This window comes from Chionomys nivalis, chromosome 6 (assembly GCF_950005125.1).
Source record: "Chionomys nivalis chromosome 6, mChiNiv1.1, whole genome shotgun sequence".
Taxonomy (NCBI): Eukaryota; Metazoa; Chordata; class Mammalia; order Rodentia; family Cricetidae; genus Chionomys; species Chionomys nivalis.
In genome coordinates, this window is record NC_080091.1 from 17,116,676 (window position 1) to 17,139,519 (window position 22,844).

Genomic DNA, 22,844 nt, shown 5'->3' on the forward strand with positions numbered 1-22,844 from the left:
GCTTTTGACTGGTTGCCCTCACTCTCCCTGGCAAGTTCATCTGTCCTGTTGCTGAAGCATTCCTTCACCAACGCCAGTGTAGACTAAAGACTACCACTTCTCGGAGAATCCTCCAGGCCTCGGCATCAGATTGGGACTGCTGAGACATCTATCAGTAAACTGAAGAAGTGCTAAATGCTTGGCCTCTCCAGTGTGAGACAGTCATTGTGGGACTAACCAGAGAGCATCCTGTAAGCCTATCAAATACATCCCCTTTGAATATATATATTCACTCTTTCCCTGCTCCCAGGAAGCATTTGATTTACAGATGAAGTCAGGCAATGGTCAGCAAACAAATGGCATGACATGATGTATACTACATTATACTGTATACTGTGGTACTGGGAAGAAAATGAGTAGGATGCTGTCAAGTATGTGGGTGGCTTGGAAGTTAAGGGAGGTTGGTTGGAAAGGGCTGAGATGATGTTGGAATCCAGATCCATGGAAAGTGATGGGGTAGATGGTACAGATAACAGATTCAAGAGGCTTCGTACTGAATGAGAATTGCAAAGCTGCTAAGGGTAAAAAGCAAGGAGGCCTCTGTAGTTGGGAAAGAAAAGGAATTGGGGGATGTGAATGCAGATGTGGGCAGGCAGATCATTTTAGGAAAGCTTCTCTCAACCGGGGGCAGTTTGGTAAAATTTGTTAATGTCTGTGGAAATTCTGGTTGTTCTAATCTGACTTTCCAGCCTGATCACCAATAGTGCTGAGAAGCATTGTTTTGGGTCAAAGCAAGGACCGGCTTATCAGTGGAGTAAATTAGAACAACACAGGGTGGCTCAGCTTTAAGTTAGTTTTCTTTCATTCTTTTTTAAAATCAAGAAAACTTGGCTGCTTGTTGTAAGTAAGCGAAAGGAGCAGTAGGGCAGGAAAGAAGCATACCTGAGTTCTCTGAGCACCCCCCAAAGACATGTATACCCCACTCCTGTGTTTCATGCAGCCAGGGCTATACAGGTCTTTCCTATATAGGAAGGATGACCTTAAACTTCAGGTCTTCCTTGTGTTCCCACCACTCAAGTGCTGGGATCACAGGCCTGTGCCACTGAGACATTTAGTGCACTGGGGGTTGTGTTGAGGGCTTCCTACAGGCCACACAAACACCAACGAAGCTACATCTCCTGTCTGCAAAATTCTTTTGGGAAAAAAAAATGCATTTATAGTCACACCATCCAGTGCCATTTTCCATTTTGGGAGTATGATGAAAGTGCCAATTCCTCACTTATCAAATTTAATGAAGAAATGTTAATAACACCTAGCCACTATCACTGTATTTGAGCCAAATTTAAAACAAATTTTATTAAATAGTGGCCAGGAAATGGACACTGGCCAGGTCCATACTTGAGATTCACAGAGTGTGGCCGAGAACCACCTTAGGCAAGGGCTTATAAAGGCAAACCCCACAAAGCTATGTACTTCCTGCCTCCCTCCAATCAGGGGCAAGCATACCTCCTGACTTAGTTCCTGTCACCTACAGGTGGTCAAGCAAATCCTGTGCAGCTGGAGCAACCAAACTTGTTTACAGAAGTGAAAGCCTGTGGCTTGTTTCATGAACAACAGCCCCCTCCATTCCAAGAAGTTCTCTCTCCTTGGGTAAGTGAGGCTTACAGGTTTCTCTATGCCTGGACAAGTGGGGTTTACAAGTTAGAGGCATTTTTGTTTTATACGTCTCTTAAGAACGGTAATTTAAACTTAAACATAACTCAGTATTTGCATTTTGGGTAATTATTGACTGTTTTTAGGTAAGGAACGTAAGTACTGTTTAAATAACTGTTTTGGGGGAGATTTGTTTCGTTTACTCTAAAATAGAAACTTCCGCATCCTCAAAGGACTAGAAATGAACTAGGTGGTGGTGGCGCAAGCCTTTAATCTCAGCACTCGGGAGGCAGAGGCAGGCGGAGCTCTGAGAATTCGAGGCCAGCCTGGTCTACAGGAGCTAGCTCCAGGACAGGCTCCAAAGTTACAGAGAAACCCTGTCTTGAAAACAAACAAACAAAATCTAGAAATATACTTAACATATTTCTCTCAGTTGACACAGTAACCTTGAAACCCGATAACGAATCGGGGCGGTAGAAATGTACCAACTAAATTAAGTTTTAAACATAGCTAACTTGGCCGAGTCACATCCTCCTGGCTGGGACTGTCACACTCAGGTACAGCCTCCCCTCCCCTCCCAACCCCCAGCAGAGGCACACATTCAATCCAGGTCCCTGAGGGCTGGGTGGGTGAGCCTGGCTGCTGGGTGGGTGAGCCTGGCTGCTGGGTAGGTGTGCCTGGCTGCTGGGTGGGTGAGCCTGGCTGCTGGGCGAGCTCTTGGTGAGGGCTGGGCCCATTTGAAAGCGGTTGGTACTCAGGACTGGTACAGGAAGTCTTGAGTTCTTCCCGTTCACAAGTGCCCGCCCTGGTTGCTCCACCCCACGCCGCTCTGGTGGCTCTCCAGACCGACCTGGGCGGGCTCAAGGACGGCCACCCCCTATCTAGTCTCACGCCGGCCTCGCCCTCCGATCGGTCCTGGGCAAGCTCGGTAGCCTCGGGCGGCTGGGGCTGCGGGGAGGGCCCGGGAGCTCGCCCTGCCCCTGGGAGGCGCTTGGTGCAAACCGCCCGCCTGCAAGGCCTTGACCCCTCCTGGCTGCGGAGAACGGCGCGGCGGGGGACCAGGGCGGCAGGTCAGTCTTCCCTCCTTCCCTCCCTCCCTCGGTCGCCGAAGTCAGCTCGGGGGCTGCCACGCGGTCCGGACGGCTGCTGGCCGGGCCTCCGCTCACCCCTGGGTACCGATCTGTCCCGGAACCCGATCGCTCGCTCTGCACACCCGGGACTGTCCGGTCGCGGACACGGCCGCCGCTGCCCGCTGCCGGGGCAGGGGTCTGCACCCGGCGAGCGGCTCTCCCCAGGGACACCGAGTATCCCAAACTTCACGTGTCTTTGTAGACGCCCGCTCAGAAGTTGTTCTAGGAGACTTGAAAGTTTCAGTCAGCAACTTTCATCGTGGGTGTCACGATGTTCTGCCCGGTTAAGGGGATCCGGTGACACACATTCTACTTCAGCATCGTGCCCTAGGTGTTCACAGTTTAGGTTTCCCGCTCTGCTTGTGGTTGGGTTCATTCCGAATATTTCTAAGGGGCGGCCTTGGCGTCACTGGGCTCAGTAAGTGAAGGAGGAAAAGTTCTACTTGAGCGAAGATGGGACAAAGTTTGCACTGTGTGTACTTATGAATCATTTTCACGAAAGCATCTGTCCTGGGTAGGGGGTTTTTCTTCTTGTGGTTGTTCGTTAACTTTGCACCACCCGGGGTCATCTGGGAAGAGCGAATTTCAATGAGCAAATGCCTCCATTTGATTGGCGCACTGGCCCTTTGGTAGAATGACTGTGAGCAGTGCCCCTTCTGGGCTGGTCCTGGTGTGTTTAAAAAACCCGAGTCCTCCAAGCCAGTCAGTCCTGAAGGAGCCATTAGGCAGGGTTCTTTCCTCCTGGCTGTTCCTGTCTCTGCCTGGAGTTCCTGTTTTGAGCTCCTGCCCTGACACCTCTTTAGGATGGACTGTAAACTATCGTATGAAATAAGTCCTTTCTGTCCCAAGTTACTTTTATCCATGGTGTTTATCACAGCAATAGAAACCAAACTAAAGCAGAACCCATCAGGTTTTTACTTTTATCTAGAAATTCTAAGAGGTTCGTGGTTACTTTCACGTTTAGTTTCGGTCATTTATTCTGATATTTATTTTATTTTATTTATTTATTTATTTATTTTGAGACAGGGTTTCTCTGTGGCTTTGGAGCCTGTCCTGGAACTAGCTCTTGTAGACCAGGCTGGTCTCGAACTCACAGAGATTCACCTGTATCTGCCTCCCAAGTGCTGGGATTAAAGGCGTGCGCCACACCACCGCCCGGCTATTCTGATATTTATTAATATAATTTTATACCCCTTAGAAATGTTTTTGGCTAGCCCCTCAAAGCTCCCATTAGTAATTTGCTAATCTGTATACAATGCTAATTGATTAAGGTGGTGTGGTTTTCTTATGAATTATAGAATTCCTGTTATCTGTATCTCCATAATCTCAAAAACAAATCAAAGCTGTTTTCATATTGATGGGAGTGGGTAAGAGGGCGTGTCAGAAAAAACCAAAACTAGTCTGAACTAGCCAGTGGCTTGACCTGCCAGATTAGATAGCCAGGAGAACCCTTGCTCTTTGATGATCATAGTGTCTGACCTTTGAATTTAAAACCACACACCTCTTGAGTCTATCGGCCACGTGTTAACACAGCATTCTCAACAAATGAGTATTTACTTGTGTGTAAAATCATGTTCTTAAAGTGTATTCTGTAGTGTTGCTAAGTATTAATAAACCGGTAAGTAGAGTTTTGAAGAAATGATTTAAATGAAACACAGTGGATATTTTTAAAAGATTTGTTTTTTATTTTTAACTAGGTGTGTGTGTGTGTGTGTGTGTGCGCGCGCGCGCGCGCGCGCATGTGCCTGTGAGTGCAGGTGCCAGTGGGAACTGTCAATGGCATCAGACTCCTGGAGCTGGAGTTACAGAGGGTTGCAAGCTGCCATGTGGGTGCTGGGAACCGAACCAGGTCATCTATGTAAGCATTCTATGCTCTAAACCACCTGCCGTCTCTCCAGCCCCAATCTATCTATATCTATATCTATCTATCTATATATAAATATATATGTCAGTATCTTTTAGATTTCAAAGCATATGGATTTCTAACTTGATTATGGTGGATAGACTTCTCTAGTTGGAACTGACATCAGGATCCTAACTGGGGAAAACATTGGAAGAAATGAGTTCCGACGCTCGAGTTTTGTTTTTCACTGTTTATCTCACCCCTCTGTCAACAGATGTGATGGCACCGAGAAGAAAAGAGAAATACAAGCTTCCCGTTCCACTCCCAGAAGGCAAAGTTCTGGATGACATGGACGGAAACCAGTGGGCGCTGGGCAAGATGATCGGCTCCGGAGGGTTTGGACTGATATACTTAGGTAAAGTATGACCAAGTCGCTAAGGATAATTATGGCTGTAATCATGGTAACTATGGTAGCAATGGTATTTTAAGGGCTAATAGAAATAACAGAAGTCATAATTATTTTAAAGCCATTTGAAGATAGTTAATGTTTAGTACATTAGCTGCCATAACATGTTTGCTGTTGTCTTTTTTTCCTCAATAACTTTTAGAAGTCTTTTCAGAGCATAATTGCACAATCTGCCAGACAGAATATAAATTTTCTTTTTGGGAACTTGTTTTCACTGATTTTTATAGCTCATAAACAACAACTGTATAAATATAAATCTTAAAAATGATTATTAGATTATGCTTATGTTTAAGACATGTCACAAGGCACTTGTGGAGGTCAGGGGACAACTTTGCTTCTCTCCTTCCACCCTTCTGTGGGTTCTGGGACAAGCTCGGGTGGTTAGACACCCTTACCTGCTGAACTGTGTTCTGGCCCTGACGGTATGACTCTTAATCATTAGTATCTTTGCAATATGAAGGCCTAACGATTTCCTGACGATGTTCCACATAAAATTAAGCTTTAGGGAATGAAAGCATCTATTACATGGATGAATGAACTTCTCTTGTGTGACTGGAGTTTAGTAGTTAGGTTGTTCTTGGAAAAACTGACAAAGTAGTTGCTCAAGTTACCTTCTGTGCCTTATGATACAGGTAGGGAACCCTGCTTGGGTATACTTCTACATTGAATTGAAACATTTAGAAATTCCATTGTAGAGACCATTTAGGACTGTCTTAATGCTGTGGTGGGTTGGTGTCGCGGCCCCCCTCGTCCAGCAAGGATGACGCGACCACCGGAGCTCTTCTCACTGCAGTTTTATTCAGGACCTTTTGACAATTGTAAAATCTCTCTCTTCCTCTCTCCCTGGGCAAACCTCTCCCAGCCCTTAAGTAGGCATGGGCTACCAATCCTGGATTGCCAGGTGGGCACTGCTCATAGGTCCACGCATATGCAAGCAGCTGACAATCATTGCATGATAATAGCATAAGTCAGGCCTAGTTGATATTAGGAGTTGATTATCACAGAGAGCACTCGCTTTTGGGATCGCGGAGGGCGGGAGCCAGCACCATTAGGTGCGACTCCACACAGCTCTCTACACATAGCCATCAGGTGTGGCTTCATGCAGCTCTCTACAGGTTGGGGAAGGTATTCATTTTGTGATTGTGTTTAATGAATAAATTATTGGTGATAAGAAAAGAATAATCTGGGTTTGGAGTGTGACCCATGAAAAGTCTTGGGTTCATTATTAAGCATATCCCACCCGAAACAAAAAACTCATTGGAAGATTTATCTTACATATATTCATCCACCTTATAACTGTTTCTGTAATAGACATTTTTGGGGCTTGTGCATGGTGACCCATTCCTGTAATCTCAGCTTTTGAAAGGTAGAGACAAGGTCAGTTTGGTCTAAGTCAGAAGTTCTAGGCCAACCAGGTCTACATAGTGATATCATATACAAGCAGACAAGCAAACAACACAAGGGGAACAACCCCAGAAAATAAACAAGGAAAAACAAAGAACAACCAAAGTACCCCTCCCCTCAAATACCAGACCAAAAGTATCCTCAAAATATCAAAACAAATAAACAAAAAAGAACCTATTTTTGGGGAATTCTGGGTTACTTGTCAAACAAACATATTTCTGGATCATGAATGATTAAGATACTATTTTTTTTTTTTTTGCCTTTTGTGTTTGTTTATTTTGAGACAGTCTCAAGCAGCTAAAGCTAGCCTTGAACTCCTAATCCTCTTGTTCTTTCCTCTTTGGGCTGGAATTACATACCTGGCTGTAGTTTTCAATGAATGAAAGAAATTCGGTAAGTAAGCAACTGCCTATCTATTATTTGTGTCTAATATAATTCATAAAGAAGATTAGGACAGAAAAATTCTATGGGCTGAGTAAAGAGCAGTTGCTCAGTTTAAAGAGTGTCACTGTGTGTGGTGGCTCATAGCTGCAGCTCCTGGCCTGCAGCTGCCAATTCTGAGATGAAGACTAGACAGGGCTACATCATTAGAACCTGTTACAAAACAAACAAACAAAAACAAAACACGATAGGCAATACTTTTCAATAGAAACACAACGGGAATCACCTATATAATTAAAACATCTCAAAGAGCCACATTAAAAAATATTAAGAGCATCAGGTGAAATTCATTTTACTAATATGCACTATTCATCTTAAAATATCCAAAATAATTCATTCTATTGTGTTCATGTAAAAATAGAGAAATACTTTACATCTGAGTGGAAGTCCAAATCTAGAGAGCATCAAGTGTCAAGAGCCTAATACTATGAGTGGCTCATGAGAAATATAGGCATGAGTCTAGTGAGCACTAGGTGTGCAGAAATGTAGGCATGAGTCTAGTGAGAGCTGGGTGTGCAGAAATGTAGGCATGAGTCTAGTGAACGCCAGGTGTGCAGAAATGTAGGCATGAGTCTAGTGAATGCCAGGTGTGCAGAAATGTAGGCATGAGTCTAGTGAATGCCAGGTGTGCAGAAATGTAGGCATGAGTCTAGTGAGCACTGGATGTGCTAAATGGTGGAATACCTGCCTAATAAGTGCTATTTGAAATGGTCTAGTGAACTCTTTCCTACAGAAGTGAGTTAAGATCTCTAGTATATTGTCTTGACCATAGGTCAAAGATAGAAGTGAATAAATTGTTGCTAATGTGACTGTGACCTTGCATCTACAGCCTATCCCATGTTTACTTTTCTGACTTGAATTATTCAAATAATTTCAAAGAACTGGAGAAAAGCTTCAACTATAATGGTCTTATCACTTTTCAATTCTTAAAATGTAAATATTTATTTGTGTTTATTTGAATTCAGATTTTTTTATTAGACTTAAAAAAATACCAATCTAAGTTTCTCCTCCCTCCCCTCCTTCCATTCCCTTCACATACCCTCTCACCTAACCCCCTTCCAATCCTCAGAGAGGGTAAGGCACATTGCCTTGTGGAAGGTCCAAGGCCCTCCCTACTATATCTAGGCTGAGCAAGGTATCCATCAAAAGGGAATAGGATCCCCAAAGTCAGTACATGCAGTAGGGATAAATCTGCTGCCATTGCCAGTAGCCCCTCAGTCTGCCCCAACCATGCATCTGTCAAGCACATTCAGAGGAACTAGTTTGGTCCTATGCTTGTCCTTTCCAGTCCGGCTGGAGTTGGTGAGCTCCCATTAGCTCAGGTAGACTGTTTCAGTGGGTAAACCCCTCATGGTCTTGACCTCTTTGCTCATATTCTCATTCCTTCCACTCTTCAACTGGACCTCGAGAGCTCAGCCCAGTGCTCCAATGCAGGTCTCTGCCTCTGCCTCCATCAGTTGCTGGATGAAGGCTCTATGGTGATATTTATGATAATCATCAGTCTGACTACAGGGCAAGTCAAGATTGGGCTCCCTCTCCTCTATTGCCCAGGGTCCTAGGTGGGGTCATCCATTTGGATTCCTGGGAATTTCTCCAGAGCAAGGTTTCTAACAACCCCATAATGGCTCCCTTAATCAAGATATCTCTCTCCTTGCTCTCATCTCTGTCCTTCCTCCATTTCGACTATCCCATTCCCTCAAGTTCTCCTCTACCCTCCCCCTCTCCCTTCCTCCTCTCCTCCTACCCTCCAGCCTCCCAACCCTGCCAGTCAGTCCTGTTTGTTTTCAATTTCCAGCTTGGTCTCTCTATATTTTTCTTTGGGTTTACCTTATTACTTCGCTTTTCTAGGATCATGAGCTATAGACTCAATGTCCTTTGTTTATAGCTGGTGTCTACTTATGAGTGAGTACATACCATATTTATCTTTTTGTATCTGAGTTACCTCACTCAGTATAGTGTTTTCTAATTCTGTCCATTTTCATGCAAAATTCAAGATGTCATTGTGTTTTACCGCTGAGTAGTACTCTAATGTGTAAATGTGCCACATTTTCTTTATCCATTTTTCATTTGAGGAGTATCTAGGTTGTTTCCAGGTTCTGGCTGTTACAAATAATGCTGCTATAAACATAGTTGAATAAATTCTTTTGTAATATGATTGAGCATCTTTTGTGTATGTGCCCAAGAGTGGTATTGCTGGATCCTGAGGTAAGTTGATTCCCAATTTTCTGAGAAACTACCATATTAATTTCCAAAGTGGTTGTACAAGTTTGCATTCCTACCAACAATGGATGAGTGTTCCCCTTACTCCACATCCTCTCCAGCATAAACTATCATTGGTGTTTTTGATCTTAGCCATTCTGACAGGTGTAAGATGGTATCTCAGAGTTGTTTTGATTTTCATTTCTCTGATAGCTCAGGATTTTGAACATTTCCTTACATATCTTTTGGCCATTTGAGATTATTCTGTTGAGAATTTTCTGTTCAGTTCAGTACCCCACTTTTAAATTAGGTTATTTAGAATCTTACAGTCTAATTTCTTGAGTTCTTCATATATTTTGGAGATCAGTCCTTTGTCTGATGTGGGGTTAGTGAAGATTCTTTCCCATTCAGTAGTCTGCCTTTTTGTCTTATTGACTGTCCTTTGCTTTACAGAAGCTTCTTAGTTTCAGGAGGTCCCTTTTATTTACTGTTGCTCTCAGTGCCTATGCTACTGGGGTTATATTTAGGAAGTGGTCTCCTGTAACCATACATTGAAGACTACTTCCCACTTTCTCTTCTATCAGGTTCAGTGTGGTCAGACTTATATTGAGGTCTTTAATCCATCTGGACTTGAGTTTGGTGCATGGTGATAGATATGGATCTACTTTCATTCTTTTACAGGTTGACATCCAGTTATGCCAGCACCATTTGCTGAAGATACTTTCTTTCTTCCATTGTATAATTTTAGCTCCTTTGTCAAATATCAGGTGCTCATAGTTGTGTGGATTAATATCCAGGTCTTCGATTCGATTCCATTAGTCAGCCTCTCTGTTTTTATGCCAATACCAAGCTATTTTCATTACTATAGCTCTGTAATAGAGCTTGATATCAGGGATGGTGATGCCTCCATAAGATCCTTTATTGTACAGTATTGTTTTGGCTATCCTGGGTTTTTTGTTTTTCCATATGAAGTTGATTATTGTTCTTTCAAGGTCTGTGAAGAATTGTGTTGGGATTTTGATGGGGATTGCATTGAATTTATAGATTGCTTTTGGTAGGATTGCCATTTTTACTATCTTGATCCTACCTATCCATGGGATAACTTTAGAGAGATAGAGCATGGGAGACCTTTTCATTTTCTGGTATCTTCTTTCATTTCTTTCTTCAAAGACTTAAAGTTCTTGTCAAATTGGTCTTTCACTTTTTTGGTTAGTGTTACCCCAAGATATTTTGTGTTATTTGTGGCTATTATGAAAGGTTATTTTTCTCTGATTTCCCTCTCAGCTTCTTTATCATTTGTGTATAGGAGGGCTACTGATTTTTTTTTTTAATTTTATCTTGTATCCTGCCACATCACTGAAGGTATTTATCAGCTGTAGGAGTTCTCTGTTAGAGTTTTGGGGTCACTTATGTATACTATCATATCATCTGCAAATGATGAAAGTTTGAATTCTTCCTTTCCAATTTGAATCCCCTATTTCCTTCTATATTCTTATTGCTATTGCTTAAACTTTAAGAACTATGTTGAAGAGATATGGAGAGAGTGGACAGCCTTGTCTTGTTCCTGAATTTAGTGGAATTGCTTTGAGTTTCTCTCCATTTAATTTGATGTTGTCTGTCGACTTGCTGTATATTGGTTTTATTATATTTAGATATGTTTCTTGTATCCCTGATATCTCTAAGACTTTTATCATGAAGGGGTGTTGGATTTTCAGCATCTAATGAAATGATCATATGTTTTTTTTTTCTTTCAGTTTATTTATATGATGGATTACATTGATAGATTTCTATATGTTGAACCATCCCTGGATCTCTGTGATGAAGCTGATTTGATCATGGTACATGATTTTTTTTTGATGTGTTCTTGGATTTGGTTTGCTAGTATTTTATTGAGTATTTCTGCATCCATCATGTTCATGACTGAGTACAGGTTTTTGTAGTAGGACCTAATAATTCTCTGAATTTCCTTAGTGTCCATTATTATGTCCTTTTCATTTCTGATTTTGCTAATTTGGATGTTCTCTCTCTGCCTTTTGATTAGTTTGGATAAGGGTTTGTCTATCTAGTTGATTTTCTCAAAGAACCAGCTCTTTGTTTTGTTGATTTTTTTGTATTGTTTCCTTTGTTTCTATTTTGTTGATTTCAGCCCTCAATTTGATTATTTCCTGTCTTCTATTCCTCCTAGGTGAGTCTGCTTCTTTTTGTTTTAGAGCTTTTAGGTGTGCTGTGAGCTTTCTCCATTTTCTTTATGTGGGCACTTAGTGCTATGAACTTTCCTCTTAGCACTGCTTTCATGGTGTCCCATAGGTTTGGATATGTTGTGCCTTCTTTTTTATTAAATTCAAAAAAATCTTTAATTTCTTTCTTTCTTTCTTTCTTTACTTAGGGGTGGTTCAGTACTTGAGTGTTCGATTTCCATGAGTTTGTAGGCTTTCTGAGAGTAGTATTGTTGTTAAGTTCTAACTTTAATCCCTGGTGATCCAATAAGACACAGGGGGTTGCTCCAATGTTTTGTATTTGTGGAGGTTTGCTTTGCTGCCGAGTATGTGTTCAATTTTAGAGAAGTTTCCATGAGGTGCTGAGAAGAAGGTATATTCTTTTGTGTTTGGGTAGAATGTTCTATAGATATCTGTTAAGTCCATTTGATTCACAACATCTGTTTGAATTCAGGTTTATATTGAAGATTAACTATCATGTTTATACACATGTTTTATGAATCTCTATGTATTCATGTACACCACTTGTTTGGCTCTGGTCAATAAGGAGGTCTCTCGGTGCTCTGGAGTGATTGACATCCCTATTCAAGTGCAGAAAGTTCTTTTAGTCTAAGTACAGGTCATGTGGCTTTTAGTTACTTTGTTTCATATGATCCAACTAAAACTTGTTTTACAGTGCATTTCAAGATCCAGCTTGTTGGGTGGCATTCCCTCCCACCGACTGAATTTTAGGAACTGTACCCTGGAAAGGCCTGCACTAGCATTTACTCACCATCATTGGGCAGACTTTTAAGAAACAGTTATTCAGCCGGGCGGTGGTGGCGCACGCCTTTAATCCCAGCACTCGGGAGGCAGAGGCAGGCGGATCTCTGTGAGTTCGAGACCAGCCTGGTCTACAAGAGCTAGTTCCAGGACAGGCTCCAAAAACCACAGAGAAACCCTGTCTCGAAAAACCAAAAAAAAAAAAAAAAAAAAAAAAAAAAAAGAAACAGTTATTCTGACAGGGAGGGGAGAGTGTGTGTGGGGGGGAGAGACAGAGACAGAGAATGTTTCCTTCTTCAGAATTATACGACAAATGCTTTATTGGCTTGCAATGACTCACAGAGTCAGCTCAACTTTGCTAATGTGAGTTTTCACTGATTATTTCCAAAGCTACAAATAAGGAAATCCTCGAGAAGCCGTCTGGTTGTGGCAGTTTACCATGGCTCTCTTCATGTTGTGCATATGTATTGAGAAACACTTAAATTCAAGCATTTCTTAATAACCCTGTCCAGTGATTCCTTTCAGGTGTGCTCCCCAGACACAGTGCTTTGGCAGCCCCTTTATCAGCACTCGTGGCCTCAGGCTGAGAAGAAAATAGCGGCTCTGCCTAGCTCATTGTGCATGTACAACTGTCCTCTAGCTTGGAGATCAATAGCACAGGCCTGTCGGTAATCAGCAACTTGGAGCAAAGGGGAAGGGGGCAGAGAAGTTCTGTGTTTACTCTTGGAGAGCTAATGTGCCTGTAGCATTCATGGCAATCGTCATAAGAGGGAAAAGAAGTCTGAATGCAAGAACAAAGTCTGTGCTCTCTTTGTATATGAAAGGGGGTTGGAAGGAGGGACAGAAACTGGTTAGGGTACGGGAAAGTTGCAGTCATTTTAGTACCAAATGAGCAAAAAACTTTCTGAAACTCGAGGGAAAGAAAGAACTGAAGGTTTGAATTCCCTTTAATGCTGCATGCTACATGGAAGCCACTAACCCAAGGGAGGCATGCATAATAAGAGCAGAAGTTTTGGTGCTGGGAAAATCTGAGTTGAAACCCGACTTGCTCCACTAAGTCACTGACAGACCGAGTAATCCACCTCATTAATCCTCTGGAGTTTTTGTCTCTATTCTTATAACTGTAGCAATAATTGCATGGATTAAATAAGATGTTTTAAAGCAGTTTGGAACCTAGTAAGCACTTACTAAGTAGACTCTATTTAGAGTTTCCCATTCTAGATATCTGGTGCCATTGTACATTAGGAAGAGATCTTCATTGGAGGAATCTTCTGTTTTTTCTGCCTTGAATTGTGGTGGATTCGCTCCTAATGTAAAACTAAGAACACAGGGACTGACTACAGGTGCCTTTATGTTTTATTGACCACTATGTGTCTGTTCCCTTTCAAATTCACTGGGGTGATACAGTGTGTGGCAAACATCGCCCCTTAGACTGTTACCTATTTGCTTCAGATATGAAAGGAATTGGATTTTAAAAATTAATGAAAATTTAGAAAAGAAGAACTCGAAGATGAATGTCTACTACCTTCCTGTAAAAGAGTTTATTGTTGAGCAGATTAGGACTGAGATTGTGATATTCAGCCCACACAAGTGAATTCGCTTTGTTCTCTGGTGTAACTACAGATATCACCTGTAACCTAGTCAGCAGGCATAGATGTGTTCTGTTAAACACAGAGACCAGCTCAAGGGAACTCTCACTGAATCCTCAAAAAGAGTGGCTCTCAACCCTCCTAATACTGCAGGCCTTTAATACAGGTCCTCATGGTGTGGTGACCCCCAACCATAAAATTATTTTCATTACTACTTCATAACTGTAAATACCCGTTTCTGATAATTTTAGGCAACCCCTGTAAAAGAAGGGTCTTGTGACCCCAACCCACAGGTTGGAAAACCACTTCTCTAAAAGAATGCACATATGCTTTATTGATAATAAATTGATGTTATTGTCTTTTACAAAGAGTAACACATTATAGCTAAAATATACCATTTGGTGATTCAGTATTAAATACCATCACTTACGGATGAGTGGTTAAGCTCTGTTAAGTAATTTTTGGAGATTTTTGTTACTATTATTACATTGTCTTACTGCTCTTCAGGAACAGAAGGAATTGGTATGAGGGGTGAGTTTGAGAAGTTATCAAATTTAACTTGTTTACTGATGAAGAAATGTTTCTACTTATAAAATTATGAGTAGAAGAATGTATTATAGTATTGCTTTGTTTGTTATTTGTTTGGCTGCAGTGGATTGATTTTTAAGGTATGCAGAATAATATTGAGGAAAGTCAAATCATCACACTAGCAGCAATATTAAATGTTATTTTGGTAATGTTTTATAGAGAAGGCAGTTAGTCTTGTGGAAATGAAAAGGGGATAATGGAAAAGAAGGATAATTTGTTTTAGAAATTATAGTAGCTATATTTATTATATATACAATAAACTAGTTCCTAGTGAAGGCATAGTTAAGAGATATAAACTCAAGTCCACCTGTGTTTTTAAAATTTATTTAGTGTATTAGACCTATAGGTGAGTAAATATATCTAGAAGATGAATTTGAATTTTATGTGTTCTGTCAGCAGGCTGTTAGTTTTGAGTTTATACGAGACAGTGCTTGCTGTTCCTTTCCCTCCCAGTCAAGAAATCCAAGTAATTAAGAAAGTTTGTTGCTGGGCAGTGGTGGCGCACTGAGTATTTAGGAGGCAAAGGCAGGTGGATCTTTGTGAGTTCGAGGCCAGCCTGGTCTATAAAGAGTTTCAGGATAACTAGGGCTATGCAGAGCAAATGTTTCAAAAAATTCTTTGTGAAGAAGATTTGGGAGGGATTCTTCCAAGGCTTAGCCTTCATTTGAAGTTTTAATTTTTTTAGAAAAATGTCTGACCTTAAAAACCATCTTCGGCATCTTCATTTTCAACAGTTTAAATGTCAGCCTCTGGTCTCACGGGCAGTTCATCAGCTCCCTGCTTCTGCTTCATGCTCAAGTGTTTCTCCCTTCCACTGCACCGCAGCCATCCCACTGCTCTTGCAGTGGTCAAGGTTCCTTCTCTTTCTTTCTTTGTTTAAATTGGAAACTCACTGCTGTGGGGAAGTTTCTTCTTCATGAAATGAGCTCACCTCTGTTGCCACAATAAAGGAATTCTCTGAGTTCGAGAGCTTCTGGCTTCCTCATGAAATATGGATGGACTTCTGCTTCTGTAAGGGAAGGGAGAAGAGGAATAAATAGTAAGAGGTATATTCCTCCGTTCAAGACCCAGGGGTATCCGTGTATATGAAACAAATTAGGGGAAAATCTAGCAAACTTCAAGACTCGGAGTGAGCCTTCACTAGACATGAACAGTGCCCACATTTGATGGTACAAAGGGGTGAGTTCTGCACGGCTTCCACGCTTGGCTTGTAATTACACTGCTTCCCAGTGTTTGCTTCTTACATCTCTCTCATGTGCACTGTTTCTCCTGAACACTGTGTCAAAGACTGTTTTAGGAGAAGCGATGGGAAAACTCAGCAACTGTTTCAAGACAGTTGCTAGAGACTTGTACTCTTTCTTTATAAACAAGAGCCAGGCGGGCTGAGCTTCTCCTTAGCATCTCTGGTCCAGGGAAATGATTTTGAAGAAAGATATCCATGAAGGCCAGAAACATCTACAGATGCACTGTGATCCCAGGCAATGAAGCATGTGGCCTTTCATTGGCATTAGACGATAACAGGAGGATCTCCTGGCAGAAGAGCTGACTTTTGCTGCGTTCTGCATGCTGCCCCTCCAAACCCATCTTTGATTGGCACCTATGCCCTATTGAAACTGGCATCACACCTTCTGAATGGGCACTGTGCCAGGCTAGCAGATGGGTATGGGCAAAGGCATGCCAGAAACCCAGTATGTGAATCAAGTTTAAGTATCAGGGGCCCAAACTCCCATCCAGGGATATAAAAACTGCAGTCTGTTGAGAGCTTTTTGTGCTTAAGGTTAAAGGACATGCCATTTCTACTCCAGCTTAGAGGTTGATTAATTTTGAAAGTCAAACACGAACTCCTGTGGTGGTGTCAGGCAAAATTCTGTCTTTGGTGAATGAGAATTACTACTTCATGTAGAGAAGAGAAAGTATTGTAATGAAGTTTCCGAGGAGACTGACTCCCCTGCAAGTCCCTCCAGCACTTAAGCAGCATGCGTTCAGTGAAGATGAATATTTCTATTCTCCAGCAGAGCCAGGTGCAATCAAAGCCAGATCTTCAGCCCGCTGCAGTAAAGAACCCTAAATTTAGAAAGGGCAGGCGAAGTTTAGAAGAACTCCGTGGTGGCGGCTCTTCTCACCACGAGCCGATGGAGCCTCACAGAAGTGTACAGAGGAGGAGATGAAGGGAAAACTCCAAATAGAAAGCCTCCAGAGGGTTCCAGCCTGAAACAGAAAGATCCTTAACAAACCAAAAGAAAAAGTTGAGTCCTTTTCCCTCAGTGCAGAAATCTTTCTGAATTTTTTTTTTTTTTGTCAATAAAATCTTAGGTTACTGGGATGTTAGGACCAACTTAATACATAATAAACTTCCTATTCTTACTTTCATTTCCTTACATGTCTATCATGTATATAAACTTTGCTTCTTGAATAATGGATTTTGCATAAAATTGAGCTCTAAACATCATATTCCTTATGATTGTCTCACACCCACCACAGAACTGCGCCACACCAGAAAGAGAGCACGCCATCCGTGTGATCCTTTTACCCATAGCTCCTAAAAGCTCTTAAATTCAGAGACATGCCTGTAAGACCAGCTGTGACCAAGAGCGGCCTCGCTAATCGCGTTATAGCCCTCGCTTTTGCTTTTCCACTGTGTAAACTTTATCTACGGAACAGATTCCATGAGGCCGTTGTGAATACTTCAGCGTATTCAAAACATAGAACTGCCACAAATTAAACTACTAAAACTAAAGCTGGTGCATTGTAACTGCCAAGTAAAACTGGCACGTCCCCTGTCAGACTGCAGGAGAGTGTGCCATACAGTCCTCGGAAAACACAATTCATCCAGAAGTACTCTTGTCACTTGCTCTGATATTAAACCAGAGAAAGTGACATTAATTAAAGAAATGACAACGAGCCAACAAAGGCAATGAAATTCTACGGTTTGGCTTTATGCAGACCTTCATCCAACCTGTTCTGCCTAGGTACCATAGCCGACTCTGAAGAGAGCTTGGGTCATGACTTTTTCTCCTCCTCTCCCCATTCAGATAACAGTCTTGGACAACTGCAACTTCTTGCCCAGCACCGGGCTAGTTAGTTAGTGTGGCCCGGTCATTGTTGTGCTGCTCGAACACTGAGTTGGTGTCACGTGGCACACCAACTGCACTTGGGAACCGTGTTCAGCGTAGAGAGAGAGAGGTACGAGAGAGCTGGTCTCACAAGCAGCAGAGAACCTAAACTTGTTGGGTGGAGTCAAGGAGGCCTATTGCTAGGACCAGTTGATGGGAACCCTAGGCATGATGGGACAAGCAGGAGCGAACCAGGGCTTCCCTTTTGTTCACGTGACATGTGTCCTGATAGTCATTATTGTACCGCTTATCCATATACCAACTTTTCAAACCCTTCATGCTACACATGGCTGGGCTCACCTTGTACCATGCTGTCGGCCCTAAAAGGCAGGCCAGAGTTACTAAAAAATGTTTTTTTCATAGGGAAAAATCTATAGAAAAATTTTAGAAAGAGCACTAAAACTTGTGGGTTTTTTTTCTTTTTAAGTACAGTGTGTGGTCTCTGTGCAAGGCATTTTAATTTCATAGTTAGAGGCAGTATTGGGTATATTTTAGGGAATTTGGGGTAAGTGTATCATGTTTATTTTTAAAAATGTCTTTAAAATATTAGATACCATGTACTTTATTCATATGTTATAGGACTTAATGGGAAATGATTGCTCTGCTAATACATAATATGGAGGAATTTAAAATATATGGCTATTGTATTAAATCAGACCACTTCTGTGTTTAGAATAAAATAGTTTTACTGGGTAATATTTAATTGAAATATACTTAATAACCAGTACTAACTATTTTAGGGGCAAGTATGGTTTCCTGTGGTCTCTATTCTCTGCTAGGCATGTAATGTGTAAAAAAAAAAAAAATCAACTTTACAAAAACTATAAGAACAAGTAACGTTGGCAGAAAATAAACTATCCCCTGCCCTTTTGTGTGGGGCTGGGAATCAAACACAGGGCCTGGTGCGTACTACACAGGCACTCTGTCACTGAGCTGCATCCCTAGCTCTGGAACTCTTTTAACCCAAGTCTGCGTACAGGTTGATGGAGGGATTTACACACAGTCATGAGCTTTTGTCACGCTCTCCAAGCGTAGGTATTTTATATTTGAGGTTCAGCGTTTCTTTACTGTATAATTAGTCACAAGGTCTAATGCAAGTTTTCTGTGTTGAGCCACCAATGCCTTCAAAGAGACAGTGGTGTTTCAGGGGAGCAAGCAAAGGAGGCCAAAGTTGACACACATAAAGGCAAACAGTGGAGGGAAATCAACACGCCTTGCGGAGTCAGGCATTGGCAATATGTCAGTGTTCAGAGACTGTCTTGAATTTGCAATCCAAGTGACATAGAGTATTTAAATATGAGAGGCAGTAGTATCGAGCCCAGCGTGCCTGCTACCACTTGTTTGACTAGCTCAGAATAGAACTCAGAGAGGCAAGGGCTCAAAGTTAAATGAACATTTATACATTTTAAAATCAAATGAAAGATTCAGAGTATATTCATGAATTAACTTTTTCCGGAATCCTAAATTTAATCAGCTGGAATTACTTTTAAAGTGTCATTCTATTTAACTTTGGGGGAATGATGAATTTGCCTTTTAGTAGGAATGCTGTATTTTATCATGAAGATGAAACAAACTGTCTTTTGTTAATTACTCCCCAGAGACACTGGCCATTTTTCTCCCCTATGCTTAGTGTGGAGTAAAGGCAGTGCCCACAAATTCATTTTAAACAAGACCATTGGAAGCTTGAGAGGCCTAGAAGAAGGCAGCTCCCTTTCAGGTACTCTGCATGCCCCGTAATGAGCAGTTGTAGAGGGAATGCCTTACTGAGGGGACACAGAGCAGAAACATGATAAAGAACGAAAGAGAGGAGTGTGTATGTCCAGTGAGTCTGATAGCTCCCGAGATGAGTGTGTGCAGCCCTCCTTAGGAGGTCATCCTTTGCTGCTGGAACATTTCCTAGAGTGCCTAGTGCTGACGTAAATGGTTTCCTTACGTTATTTCCTTCCTTGGGAACTTGATGCCATTTGGGCCTATGGAGGTAGTGAGATGCCTCCAGGCCGCATTTTCAAAGACTGTCTCTGTCTACTTCGAGCACAAGCTTCTTTGCTCTATAATTGATGTCCCTTGTGAACACTTTTAGTTTATAGCTAGCCAGAGAAAATATGGCAAGTGACACGCTTGTGACAAGCTCATTTCTAACACAGCAGCTAAATAAGCGATTGATGGTATTGGCAGCTAATCTGCGAAATCTGTTAGTGGTGATGCTTACGGTGGTGCCATTTTCCTTGAGATTGACAACCAAGGCGCAGGCCCTGGTGGTAGGCTTTTATTATTCAGATCACCAAATCTGTGAAAGAACATCTGATGTTTACAGTAAACCCAGTGCTGAGCACTGAAAAAGAAAATACGTTGAAAATGTGCTATAGCTTAGGTCATACGATATTTCTATGAAAAAAAGAGTGAGACTAGGGAACTAGTTGTACTATCATCTGATGAGAAAGAGTTGATGAGTTTTCAGGCTATTCAAAACTGAATAAATTTATCTCATTTTTAGGGATGTTTGTTGTTTGTTTGTTTGTTTATTTAGATTTTTCAAGACAGGGTTTCTCTATATAGCCCTGGCAGTTCTAGAAGTCAATCTGTAGACTAGGCTGACCTCGAACTAATAGCGATCCACCTGCCTCTGCCTCCCAAGTGCTGGGTATAAAGTGTGCACCTCCACTGCCCAGCTATTTGTTTTAAGTCTAATAAGCAAGAATGAGGACAACAAAAGGAGCCCCTTTAGTTATGACACATTATGATGTAAATGTAATAACCCTGTGAGAGACACTTTACAGACACTGAGTTGTCTTACCTGTCTTTCTTTCTTAGAGGATAATTTAAAGACATACAGCTAGAAAACTAGGTCTTTTCAAAGGAAAAGCAAAAAAAAAAATACTTGAGTAAATAGAATATTGCTAATGAATTTGCTTCTTGCTAAAGAACTTGTTTCAGATAAATATATTTACAATAGCAGTCTAGACTTTGAAAAACCTTTCTTTCATGGTGCCCTTGTGGGAAAAATTAAGACTGTTAATGTGGAGATGAGTTTAGGTGCTTGATACAGGTACTTGCTATGCTTTACAATGAGAGTTTTTATACCCTTTTATTTGACATGTATACATAACATGAAAAGCAATGAGCAAAATACAAGCTATTACATTAAATTAAAATATTTGTAGCAAGCCTAATGGCATACCCATGTGATCCCAGTACTTGGAAAGCTGAGACAGGAAGATAAGAGGTTCAAGGCCAGCCTCAGATGCATAGTGCGTTTAACTTTCTCTTTCTCAAGAAAAAGAAAAGAAAAAGGAAGCAAATTCAAATACGTTAAAAACAAAAACACTATGATATAGGGTCTTTCATTTCAGTTTCTGTAGAATGTGAAGGAAAGGTATTCATTGTACTAGATAGTCTTGATATCAAGAGATCATGCATTGTAACAGATCTCCAGTGTGTAACTGAGAATGGTTATGAGTGTAAACCTTTCCTCTTTACAAAATATTGAGAGGGAATATTAAGTGAATGAGGGGAAAAGCCCATATATAGTAAACTCTGAGAAGAAAAAAAAGATCTACATAGCTGATGGAAGGATGTTATATGGTTGAGGAGGAAAAGATTTTATGAACTTCCATAATCAGAAAAAGTTCCTCTGCAGCAGACAGCTTGGAATAGGTCTCAGTGTTCTAAAATTAATTACTTAATGTAAATTGTATGTATCATGCAACCTCTCAAAACGAAGAGACTGTCACTGGGGAGAACTTTTCTGTTCCTTCTACCACTGAAAGAGGATGATGTTAAAACCTGTAGGTGTATTAGCAAAGGAACACATGTATTTTATTAATGTAAGTGGAGCAAACCTAAGCCAAAGATGATATTAAAAATCATCAAGAATTAGTATCGAAAATATTAGCAGTATGTCTAGCAGATTGTGTCAAAAGAAATTTTAAAGACCTGTAAAACCTAGACTTTCCCTTGTTTGAAGTCTGACTTCAGTGTGTTAGAAAATGACTTAAACACAAGGATGGGCTGATGATTACCAGACGATTCTTAACCTAGCACACAGATTTTACATAACAAGTCAAAAAACATTTACCCAGAAAATGGAAAGACTTCATGATAGTTAAGAGAAATAGGACTGTAGTTCCAGCATGCTGTGTGACCAAAGTTTATGTTACTGAGGAGATAAAAATTAATAATTGAGATTTCAGAGAACCTGACATTTTGTAGCAGGTTGTCATTATGATAAAGTAGACTTGAAGCACATGACTAAGATATCAAAAAAATAAATGAATTAAAATATGTAAATCGAGTGTGGTGGCTCACACCTGTAATCACTCTAGAGGCTGAGTTGGGAGGAATATCATTAACTTGAGGCTACCCTGGGCTTAACTGAGCAGGATATATATATATATATATATATATATATATATATATATATATATATAATCAGTTACAGCAAAGGAAGCCATGAATTTGAGAGAGAATGGGCAAGAGGAGGGTATATGAGAATGATTGGAGGGAGGAAAACAAAGGGAGGAAATGAAGTAATTTTATTTTAGTTAAAAAATAAAATATTTATTGTATAAACCACTTAATGAAATTTGGGGAGCTAATTTTAAGCCTAGCAATTTATAAATAAAATCTTAAATGTAGTTCATACTTTAAAAATACATCAGTGAGCTGTGGTAAATATGTGTTAACAAAAGCATTATATTTTTACCCTCTAAGTAAACTCCAAATATACTTAATAATGGAGACAGCTAAAGCAAAATCAGATATGTATCAGTGTCTAAGAATATTTAGGAACTAGATAATAAGTGGACTGAAAGTATAAGTTTTATAGAATGAATGGAATTATATAGAGTATACACCACAATTAATGACTAGCTGGCAGAGTAACTCCAATAAAATTTACATTGCTGGGTTATAATTCAGTTTCCAGTTAACAGTAGGTAAGATGTTATAAGCTCTTTACTAAGGAAGATAATTCAGGCTAAAGAGATGGCTCAGTGGGTAAAGCCACACACTGCTCTTCCAGAGGACCTGAGTGTAGTTCCCATCAGCCATGTTAGAAGGCTCACTGCTGTCTTCTAGATTCAGGGGGTCTGATATTCTGGCCTTTGTGGGAACCCACTCATGTACATACACACCCCAGTTAAAATAATAATTAAAAAAAAATCTCTAAAAAAGAATATAACTCACTAAATTCCAGAATTATAGTTGTCAAGTGAGGAATTCTAAAACAAAATGACACAAAGTCTAAGGATTAAGATTTCCTGCAGACACGTGAAGGCTAAATCAATGACAGTTTGTGATTTTACATCCCATAATTCACACTTCTAGGAGTGCAGTAGTCGGAGTTTTCTAGAGAAACAGAACATGTAGAACACACGTACATGATTTATTAGAGTGGCTTACAGACTGGTCCAGCTTTTTCAACAATGGCTGTCTTTGGGAAGTCCTTCTGTATATGTGTTAC

The 22,844-nt window shown here is 40.8% G+C and overlaps 1 protein-coding gene across 1 annotated transcript in view; it reads left to right on the plus strand.

Annotated features, from left to right (window-relative positions):
• Positions 1-2,541: 2,541 nt before the first annotated feature.
• The window catches only part of Vrk2 (VRK serine/threonine kinase 2), a 103,878-nt gene continuing 83,575 nt past the window's right edge, over positions 2,542-22,844 (plus strand). Inside the window, exons 1-2 of the mRNA XM_057772366.1 lie at positions 2,542-2,702; positions 4,880-5,020. Coding sequence (XP_057628349.1) covers positions 4,885-5,020 — 136 coding nt within the window. The 5' untranslated portion in view covers positions 2,542-2,702; positions 4,880-4,884. The remainder of the gene's footprint in view (positions 2,703-4,879; positions 5,021-22,844) is intronic.